Genomic DNA, 11,256 nt, shown 5'->3' on the forward strand with positions numbered 1-11,256 from the left:
GTTTGTTTTAGTGTGCATGGTGCATTGGCACTAGGAGAAATTGCAATTTAATAATGTGAATGAGCTTAAGTTAGGTATAATGTGTTGGATGTTCTTAGTCCATATAATTTAATCTCGTGTTTTAGAGCAGGGGTTTTCAGACTGGGGTCCAGTGGGTGCTAGGGGGTCCGCAAAGAAAAAAGAAAAAAAGTGTAAAAATGTTGACATTATTTGATTTTACTATTCAGATATCTAGATTATGATTATTTTATTGTATTGACAACCATAGTAAGTAAAAACAGAAATTGAAATAAATTGTCATATTTCATATATTGTAAAAAATAAAAAAAATAAAACATATTTGTAAGAAATGAGGGTTGTTATTCACTAGTTTCTGTAAAGCTGCTTTGAAACAATATTTAGTGTTTTATTGTATACTCTTACAAATGTATTTATATAGCGCTTTTCACAATAAAAATAAATATTTAAATATATTTCTTACATTGAATTGAAAATGTTTCTCTTTGGGTTTAAACGTCTAACATCATAAGCATAGCATTACTTAAGCATGAGAAAAATACAATGTCAACTTAAGTAAATATTTTACAGATAATATTATAATAATTTATTTTGGCTTTAGTACAATGACAATATAAAGGCACTATTTAATTTGGCAAACAAGAATCTTTATAATATCATGTTTACTATTCTTACACAGGGGTCTGTTTTATAAAATAGTCTGATATATAATAATAGTATGCTTATAGAACATGGCACTTAAATGACATCAATCAATTGGGACAAGATCACTCAATTTTATCTTAAAAACACATTGTATATTACAAAAATTGCTTCAGTGATTTGAAATGGGATGAACAAGAGGCAAGGTTATAAGCAGCCACAGTTCTTCACCACCATATTTCGATGTTTCTTGAGAATAACGTTGTTGTTGTCATCATAGAAGAGCACAGAAACAGAACTGAGTTTGGTTGGAGCACAGCAGGCCTTAGGCACTTCGTCTGGTCTTAGAAGATGAACCTGCCAAAGAAAGCAGTCAGTACAGCCATATATTCAACCATCTAAACTACACAAGTAGAAAAATAAGATTTAAATTATTTGGATTTCAGAAAGGGGTCTAAGCTGAGTTGAAATCATTTCATGTGCATAAATATACACCATGAGATACAGAAATGTTAAAAGAACAGATTTTGCACCAGAAGCTGGATCATGGCATGGTTTGTGGCATTCATACAGGAGCCCAGAGGATAGTCACATTCCCCATCACAATAATATGCAGAGTAACCTGGAGGAGCCAAAACCCAGTCCTGAAAATAATTGAAATAATATTATTTACATAAACAATAAAAGCCTACAATTGCTGTACTCATGTGAGCTCAATTGGTAGAGCATGGTGCCAGCAACAACAAAGTCATTGGTTTTATTCCCAGGGAACACACTTACTGGTAAGATGTATACCCCGAATGTACTGTAAGTCGCATTGGATGAAAGCAACTGCCAAATAAATGTAATGTAATGCCCTAAGAAGTTTATTTGGCATCCTTAGGAAATAATAACATTTGTTGGTCAAATGCAACATCCTGAAATTTCATACTGATGTACAAAAGTCTGTATGTTTCTGACCTTCCAGCCAAGATCACTGAAACTGACATAGAGTTCATGTTTCTTACAGGCCTGGCGTCCACTGCTGGCATGATTTTGATCTAGTAAGAGTGAGATCACGGATTAAAGACAAATAATTTATATGCTCCTTTAAACGCAATATTTAAACGGCTTAATGTGGCTCACCAAATATGCCGGGTCTGTTTGGGTGTGGCAGGTCGTACTTGTGTTTTTTCTTGCGTGGATTGTTGTGTCTCACATCGCGAGGTGGGCGGCAGGGGGCTTGACTAGCCCTGAAAAATGTCACCATGAAGGGCTGCTTAGAGCGCGGACCTCGCCGACCCACCAAACCCACCCACCCGGCAGACAGCGACCGGTCTGTGAAAATAAAAACAAATAAATAATAACTAATATATATATATATATATATATATATATATATACACACACACACACACACACACACACACCGTGTATATATATAATGGGGCACCTCCATTGCAGCCCATCACAATTTTGTAATTATATGTGCAATGTAAGCAGCTTTTTTAATTTATGTGAACAGCTACTGTCTGACAGATATCTCTGTCTCTGTGACAGCCAAGTCAGGGGTTCAAGCTAACCAATCAGACAACTAGCAAGAAATGCTCTCTGCCTTCATTATGCATGCTCAGGTTTGCTGACATGTCTTTGGAGGGTGGTGCCAACTATCAATTCACAATACAAGAACTTTCATTTTGTCACACAATCAGTCTTATATATAGGTTTAGATTACTTTTACTGTACATGAAGTTAAAGGGATAGTTCACCCAAAAATAAAAATTATCTGAAAATGTACTCACCCTCATGCCATCTTAGATGTGTATGACTTACTTTCTTCTGCTGAACACCTCTGAAGATTTTTAGAAAAATTTCACAGCTCTGTAGGTCCTTACAATGCAAGTGAATGGTGATCAGGCCTTTGCAGCTCCAAAAAGGAGATAAAGTCAGCAAAAACACAATCCATCGACTCCAGTGGGTTAATGAATGCTTCTGAAGAAATCCAGTTGGTTTTGGGTGAGAAAAAGACCAATATATATAACTAATTTTTCACTGTACATCTTACAATTGCAGTCTCTAGGCATGATCATGATTTCTAACTCAATTACTCTTCCTAGTGATTGATGCATGCACAGAGCGCTAGATGGCACTAGGAAGTGTAATCAAGAGAGATCGCCAAGGAGACTGCTGTCAAGATGTACAGTGAAAAATGAATTACATTTTGGTCTGTTTTTACCCAAAACCAACTGGATCACTTCAGAAGACATCGATTAAACCACTGCAGTCGTATATTTATGCTGACTTTATCTCCGTTTTGGAGCTGCAAAGGCCTGATCACCATTCACTTGCATTGTATGGACCTACAGAGATGAAATAGTCCTCTAAAAATCTTTGTGTTCAGCAGAAGAAAGAAAGTCATAAACATCTGGGATGGCATGAGGGTGAGTAAATGATGAAAGCATTTTAATTTTTGGGTGAACTATCCTTTTAACTGCAATCTTTGCCTCTGAAGAGAATGTCTTGCAAGGCAAGGACATATATACAATTGGCTGACATAAACATCAACCCTTAACACACAAATCTCAATAATGGTGACAACCAACAAACCTCATTAAGTTAAAAGATCATGTTACAATGCATGTTGGGAACTTGCAAATCATCAACATTGTTCATATAAAACAGTTCATTAAGACAACTCTGTTAGGCTAGTTGGGACAACATTTGGGGGAATATTGTTGGTCTGACATGTGTTTTTATGTAGATGCAAAGTAATACACATTTCATAAGCTGATAAAATGTAATTTCATTTTTTACAGTGTTGTTATTACTGTGAAACCATAACAAATTAACATGGGATCTTATCGATAGCAGGAAGCTTTCAGAATCATTCTGTCATTTCAATTTCTTTCATGCCAGTAGTGGCTAATATCAAGTTACCACAATCTGACTGTGGTAACAATAACTGTAGTAACGATAGTAATATGGGACATACTACTATGGTTACCATCTAGAGAGGCAAAATTAAATCTATCTTTAAAACTCTGCCAGAGCTGGCTAACATTATGAATTTATTCTGCATGCTTTAAGTAAGGAATAACTCACCCTCCTCAGTTTCCACATAAAGGCGGATGCCCAGGTTGCTTCGAGGATGGAGAAGCCAGCGATTGCTTGCAGAAGTCACATCAAATGCCAGCCAGCCCTCTTGACCTGCAGGCACTGACTGCATGTCCAACAGTACCAACTCTGGCTCCCTGTCAAACCAAACCCAAGATCATGCGACGAGATTTGGAAAGACCATAGTTCAATTTAACTGTTCAATTCAACTCAACTCAGTATGGCAACCAATGATGGATGACAAGGATACTAATGGATGCAAAATTAACCATTATGGGGAAATACAAATAGTTTTGGATAAGGTATTTAATATTCAAGAGTAGTGCATCCTAAGCACTAAAATGAAATTAAATGTTTTTACATGAACAGTTACATGAAAAAGATGCAGTACTAAAACTCTGAGAGTTATATATGAGTATTGACCTCTGTCTTTTCTCCTTCTGGATTTCATAGACAGAGATATGGAGGGTGCGGTTTGCTCGCCAGCCCATGGGAAGTGTTTTATAGATACGAAACTCAGCGGCGGTGACCGTCTCTCCTTGAGGCAGCGGGGTCAGGTCGAAGCGGAACTCTTTCCAGTAAGGCCGAGGCTGGAGCAAATCCTTCTCCTGCTCCACTGCGGTCAGAGACAGAGAGAGGAAATTAGACAGAAAACCAAAGTAGAACAACATCAGCAACTATGATATAGGGCAGCGGTTCTCAACTATTTCAGGACCCAGATTTTACATTAGACTAGCGACCCAACACAGTACTAAAGTTGTTTATCAAACAAAATGTAATTTTGAGTGATTCATGCTCTTAGCTGCCAATAACTCATAGCACATGTTCATCCTTGTAAGTGAACCTGCATTTTCTTTGTAGTCTGGGTTGAAATTTTCTTTTACTTTGCATATGGTTTTTGAAGATCTTAGGATCTGCCTTCTACCAAGTGACAGATGGATTTGCACCAAAACACTGTAGAGTTTGATTTAATGCACAGCCTTTGACATCCACTCCAAAGATATGGGGAATGTTTTATCATCCCTTTTAAAAGTAGATAATCCTGTTTTTATTTTTTATTTGCTATCCAAGCTATGCATGATTAGTGTAAAAGGTATGGAATCCAGATCCTGCCTTTGAATAAAAACAAAAAATAAAAGAAAAAAAGGAAAATGTCACAATTGTGACTTAATTTCTCGTAATTACGAGAAAGTTGCAATTGCAAGTTTATCTCTCGTAATTACGAGAAAGTGGTAATTGTGAGTTTATATCTCATAATGCGAGATATAAACGTGCAATTACGAGTTTTAAAGTCGCAAGTGCAATAAATAAAGTCACAATTATGAGATAAAAGGCAGAATTATTTTTGGGATCTAGGCACCATAGCAAAAGCCCTAACGACAGGAGAAAGTGGGACTGAGTTTGATAAGTGAATGTACAGAGGCTGGAGTCAGTTTACAAAGATGCTGGATAGGTTGATTGGCAGGAGAAGATGGAGAAACAAAAAGGGAAAGATGAACATTTGCTCTTGTGGAGCGCTGCAGATTGGACTAACGCCCACGGCTGTGGCTCTGCAGTTGGATAATTAGAGGCACTGTTGAGCTGGCTGCAGCTCAGCGCACAACCACTAATTACAGTCCAGTGCTGTATTTTTAGAGGAGTACCCAACAGTATTTTCATCTTATTCATCTCATCTTTTTTCTGTCTTTCAGTGGGGCCTGTAATTCTACACAGCTGTGCGGCCACTACAACATTACATGGCCTGCGTGCGCTGGACTGGCATTTGTAAATCCATAAGCATGAGTAACAATTAGGATTTACATTTAGATTCACATTTATTAGACAATTGGCAAGGTTAAAGTGGCATGCTAGATTTTTACATTTTCTGTGTGGTTGCTAGGGAATTGCTAGGGCACTTTGGGTAATCGCTAGCTGTTTTGAGGAAGCTACTTTGAACCTGTAGCTTACCAAGCTACAAGCTACTCATAACTTAAAGAAGATAAACAGTGTCCAAGCTGCTCTTTTAAAACACTACAAGCTACAAACAACAAGAAGCTTGCTACACTGAATCTATGTAAGGACGGCAATCTTTTTAGCTATATTAGCTATAACTGATTAGGTGATATTATTTAATTCTGCTATGAGAAGTTCTGACTAAATAGTTAAATAATTATCTTATAAATATATAGTTTAGGCCATGTAAGTTTAGTTGTACATATGGACTATACATTTATAATAGGCCTATCATCTTAAATCTAATTATATATTTTGTATTGCTGTATTGCTTTTGTGCCACATAAATACTGTTCTGTTCAGAATAAATAAAATGAGAAAACACACTATTTTATATAACATGGTGATAAACAGCAATTATCTCCATAATTCACATAAAAAAAAAGAAGCGAAGTGACTTCTATGCAGGGTCTCAAGTGAATCCGTGAATCATTTATTTGAACTATTTATTTTACATTAACTGTCAGAACAATCTGATTCACTAAAATTAATTGGGACACTTCACATCACTGAATCCCTGAATTGTTTATTTCAACCAGTTCATTTATGAACTGTCAGGCGAAAAGATCCACTTAATTGATTTGGACTTCCCAATGCTACATATTGTATGAAAGAGAGAGAATTTTACACATTTTGTGTACTTGTTGGGAAAAGCAGCTTGTCATGTGAAAAAGATACACTATTGTGAAAATAACTGAGCTGCTCTCACGCTATTGAAAAATGTAGTTAGTAAAAGTTTTTAGCATCAGTAGGTGGTTGCTTACTGGCCCAAGTCGAAAAAGAGCCCACCCCCAAGTCGCAATGATATTCTATCACTTTTCCTCAACAAGCTGCACATTTTGAGGTATTAACTACGTCTGTAGCAAAAAAAAAAAAATGTGGAACATGTCACACAAAAAGTGTAATGCTTAGGGTAGAGGCTTAGAACACAGTAGAGCTAATGAGCAATTATCATAGTGATGCTTATCTTAGCCAGCACCACTAATTAAGTTTGATAAAGAGTTGATACTGACCAAATATAATGGGACAGGAAAGACATGGAGAGAGAAGCAGTAGTTGCAAATGGGATGTTTAACTTGTTTGTTTCGTGACAGATAAGTATCGTCTGTGTTTGGGCTGAGACAGGAAGAGATGTTGGAGTGATAATGAGCTGTCTTAGTTTCTCAGTAACTGTCTCGCTGACTTTCTCCCTCATTAACATTGTGCCAAAAATCTGTGGCAAATATCATAAACATAGTATAGTAGTATCTGACTTCCATTGTTGTATTTTTATAACATGAAACAGTTCTGCATACTTTTCTGAAAGAGTATCATTATTGGATAAATTACTCCAATTAATCCAAAACAAATTACTTAGCTAAAATTAGATTACTTCATTGAAAAAGTAATCACATTACTTTCTTAAACACATTTCCACTTAATAAATTCAAAATGAGGTCTATATTTCTCCCGAACAATGACTTGTTCAGCTATCACAGAAATTAAAACAGGCAAGCATATGTACATAATTAATGTTTTAAATGTATACAAAATAAATAATAGATTTGGGAATATGTGTAACTCTAGTTATGTACTTAAAGTAACTAAATTGAAAGGCCGTAACTGTAGTCTGGTTACAAGAATTTAAAATGTAACGTAACACTACTTTTTCAGACAAAAAAGTAATTTGATTACAGTAACTAATTACTTTGTAATCTGACTACACCCAACAATGCTATCAAGTATCAGTTACAGACACTTAAGCCACACTTAAAAATGTAGATAGCACAATCACACTTTTTGAGCAAAAGCTACACTGTAAAATCAAATTAGTTAACCTTACTTAAAAAAGCATGTAAACTAATTGCCTTAAAAAAATCTAAATAAATGTACTTATTTGGCTGAAGTGAACTAGGAATAGTCCACTTTACTTGAGCCAAATACGTATGTTTACTTGATTTTTTATTTTATTTATTTTTTTTTTAAGGCATTTGGATAGCCAAGGCAATCAACTTGTGTACTCTCTCTTTGGCTAACATTTACATTTTCTCAGCTTTCAAGTAAGCCGGTTTCACTGCTGCGTGCTGTGATATTTTTTCTTTGAAAACCTCCTCCTCCCAAGCTCCACCGGTCTAAACCTGCCACTTGGGGATTGTATTTATGGCTAATTGTGGAGCAGCAGCAGCAGCAGCATGTTCACATGCTTAACTCAATATGTATGTGTTTTTCTAGCAGTAGCAAGTCTCCATACTTGCTCTGCAGCAGCATAGCAGATCTAGTTTGCCAAGACCAATCCTGTCCTATCAATATGTCATACCCACATTAACATCCTAAATCTTTCCATGATAAGAGTTGTCATGACTGAACTTCATGATTGAAGTTAGTTTTAGCAAAAGGTCTATAGCATAATTGTTTGCAGATGCCACTTGGTTTAATATTTTATGTTATGTATATAATGCAAAATTCATAATTTGATTAATATTTATACATTAATATTTGACAGCCACTTGAAAAGTGTGCTTGTGATATCTTTCTTTGAAATAAATGCTACTTGGTTTGATATTTTGTCATCTAATGCAATGACATTAAAACATTTTAAGTGTGGCTCAAGTGTCCAAGTACTTTTTGTTACTTACCCAAGTTGACGAAGCTCATGACAGTATCTGCCTCACTGACCACTGTGCCAAGGGGTGGAGTGTGTGTGCTTAATGTGGGCAGTGCGGCATGGCTGACTCCTTCTGGATTGAAGCCCAAGCCTGGTCCATCGTCACCCTCAGATGATACGGCATGGTACAGATCCAGCATAAAGAGTGGGGCAGAGGAAGGAGGTCGCAGGGGCGGGTGTGGCCTGGGTCGCCCGGGCAGCCCTAGAATGGATAAAATCTCCTTCTGCATCTCCTTCTTTTCCCGACCACTCAGTCTGCGGAAGCTGGAATGAACCACTCCTTCCACCTGACCCCAAATGCACAGCAGCATGCACAGAGGGAGGAAGACCGCTAGAGGGAAGAGTCGCTGTCGGCCTCGGATTTGATCCTTCCTCCCTCTGCTGTGGTGTGAGGGTACAAACTCAGCCACAACCTCTTGTTTGTCCATTGGTGTGGCACTGTGGTTGGAAGAGCTCTGTTCCATTGGTTCTGCTTTAGCCTACTGTGTTCCTTCAGTAGTTTTCTGCTCTACCAAAGCTTCGTTCTTGTCCTTCAAGATTCTCTGAGTGTTTAAAAGATGTCGTTCCTCTCTGGAATGGTCTGGACTACTGTTTGGAAGTCTGAGCAACACTCGAATCTCTAAACAACTCAGATTCCATTGCAGTAGACATTATTTTGGAGAACGCAATGTTTACTACTATGAGACGCTCAATTTATTTTCTCTTGATGGCCATTCCTCATGCTGTCACTGTATTTACAGAACACGGTCTTTCTCTCATAATCTATAGCTTGCTTAGGGTGTTAGATGACAAACAACATCCTAGAAACTTGGAGAGAAAACAAACAGGTCTCCTAATAGTTCCACTCCTTTTGAGGGTGATCTTGGAGTTGGAAAGACTGTAAGTAAAGAGTAGTTATTGAGCAGGCACTGTCAGAATGTGAAATTAAAGTCTTTGGGTACAGTAAATAAAAACAGAGGGCCTCATAACCACCAGCCTTCAAAGGTTTTCAGTCTTCAAAGTTTCCTGGAACAAACACAACACATGCTTTGGCTCTTGTTGCTATAAGGTATGACCTGATACTCCAATGGATTAAATAAAATCCTGTTTAAATAGTTTTAAAAAATGCGGTACAGTAATCCACCAATATTTGTCTTCAAAAGTAGGTTTAATCCAATGGGTGGAAATATCCAAGACTCCTGAAAAACTTTTAACAAAACTAGACTTTAAAGGATTGAGTAAGAAATGTTTTGTTCACAAGAATCGTGTCACCATTTCCATTCCCAGTTTTGGAAGTTCAAAAATCCCAGTGAGCTGTGGTATTCTTAGCCTGTGTGCTGCTTGCATTGAAGGCATAATCTGAACATGGGTGACCTCCTTCTCGCCAAAATACACGGTACAGAGAGGGAGTGTTCAAAATGACTGAATCTTTCCTCCTCCCTCACTTCCCAGAGCCCTTCTCACCTCAGTCTACATCTACACTATCAACCATCTCATCTTCTACACATACCTCACAAATTGCTGACAATTATCATGTGGTTTGGCACGAAGATGGTCTCAGATGTCATCCAGACTTTGCACAGAATAGCATTTAGTTCTTAGGGCAACAATAATATGAAAACTATATTTATATTCTGTGGTTTAAACAGTAGCCTATGAGTGTCAGATCACTGCTGTTTCACTCACTGTAAAAAGAGATAGCAATATGAAATAAAATGATTGCTTAAAACCTATCCCTGTGTTCTAAGAGGTTTATTATTATGCACACATGCATACTCTATACTGATTTGCAAATGTTTTAGTTCTAAATCCTGGAGTAATTTTGTGATTATGCAAATGGTTGATTGACATGAAATGTCCAGCAGTGACAGCAGTTTCCTGTAATGTGACATTACTTCATCTAATACTATTTTTAATAACACTTCTTATTCTATAATTATCCCATATGCAGTTTTTTTTTTACTTCATATCAATTGACAGACTACACGGAATATTTGTACTTAAAAAAAACAACTGAAAGGTGACAATGGTGAATAGCATTGGGCTGTCAATAATACCATAGGACTGTCAATTCATATTTTCTTTTTATATCACATTAGTCAAATGACATGCAGATTAATGAATTGCAATTATTCGCATATATTAATATTTATCAAAAATATAAACCAACAATCATGCCATGATCCAAATCACTGAGATCACATTTTTTCCCCATTCTGATGGTTGATGTGAACATTAACTGAAGCTCCTGACCTGTATATGCATGATTTTATGCACTGCACTGCTGCCACATGATTGGCTGATTAGAAAATCCCATGGATGATTGTTGGTGTCAGATGGGCTGGTTTGAGTATTTCTGTAACTGCTGATTTCCTGGGATTTTCACACACAACAGTCTCTAGAATTTATTCCGAATGGTGCCAAAAACAAAAAACATCCAGTGAGTGGCAGTTCTGTGGACGGAAATGCCTTGTTGATGAGAGAGGTCAACAGAGAATGGTCTACGGTAACTCAGATAACCGCTCTGTACAATTGTGGTGAGAAGAATATCATCTCAGAATGCTTTTCTGAGATGCGGGTTAGTGCTGTTTTGGCGGCACGAGGGAGACATACACAATATTAGGCAGGTAGTTTCAATGTTGTGGCTGATCGGTGTATATATTGATCTTTTAATTTATTATGAATAAAAAACAAAAATAAATGGTATGAGATTGTAGGATTGTGAAACGTCATAGGAGTCTGGCTCAGCAGTGTGGATGGTGTTTGGTGGGAAAGGATGCGAGTGGGTTTAAATATTTGTTTATAAACACAGACACACAGCTGCACAAGAGAGATGATGGAACACCACCCTTCCCTAACCCCATCCGCTCCATCTAACCACCAAATAT

At 37.2% G+C, this 11,256-nt stretch overlaps 1 protein-coding gene across 2 annotated transcripts; it reads right to left on the minus strand.

Annotated features, from left to right (window-relative positions):
* Positions 1-352: 352 nt before the first annotated feature.
* LOC127424807 (bone morphogenetic protein 8A-like) lies at positions 353-8,862 on the minus strand. Of its 2 annotated transcripts, XM_051670245.1 has the most exons (7): positions 8,361-8,862; positions 4,177-4,369; positions 3,742-3,890; positions 1,786-1,977; positions 1,621-1,700; positions 1,194-1,304; positions 353-1,017 (listed from the first exon to the last, which is right to left on the minus strand). In XM_051670245.1, exons 1-7 carry the CDS (start codon positions 8,851-8,853, stop codon positions 868-870), a joined length of 1,368 nt encoding a protein of 455 aa, XP_051526205.1. In that variant the 5' UTR covers positions 8,854-8,862; the 3' UTR covers positions 353-867. The 2 variants fall into 2 exon arrangements, with proteins under 2 accessions (XP_051526205.1, XP_051526206.1); XM_051670246.1 differs by lacking the exon at positions 1,194-1,304.
* Between the last annotated feature and the right edge of the window lie 2,394 nt (positions 8,863-11,256).

Source organism: Myxocyprinus asiaticus, chromosome 34 (assembly GCF_019703515.2).
Source record: "Myxocyprinus asiaticus isolate MX2 ecotype Aquarium Trade chromosome 34, UBuf_Myxa_2, whole genome shotgun sequence".
Taxonomy (NCBI): Eukaryota; Metazoa; Chordata; class Actinopteri; order Cypriniformes; family Catostomidae; genus Myxocyprinus; species Myxocyprinus asiaticus.

Excerpts from the sequence above, each read along its gene's own strand:
- LOC127424807 (XM_051670245.1), bottom strand. The coding sequence starts at position 8,853 with ATGGAACAGAGCTCTTCCAACCACAGTGCCACACCAATGGACAAACAA. Across the intron at positions 1,978-3,741 it reads TTATGTGGAAACTGAGGAGG|ACCGGTCGCTGTCTGCCGGG; the intron begins GTGAGTTATTCC and ends TTATTTTCACAG. Across the intron at positions 1,305-1,620 it reads TCAGTGATCTTGGCTGGAAG|GACTGGGTTTTGGCTCCTCC; the intron begins GTCAGAAACATA and ends AATTATTTTCAG.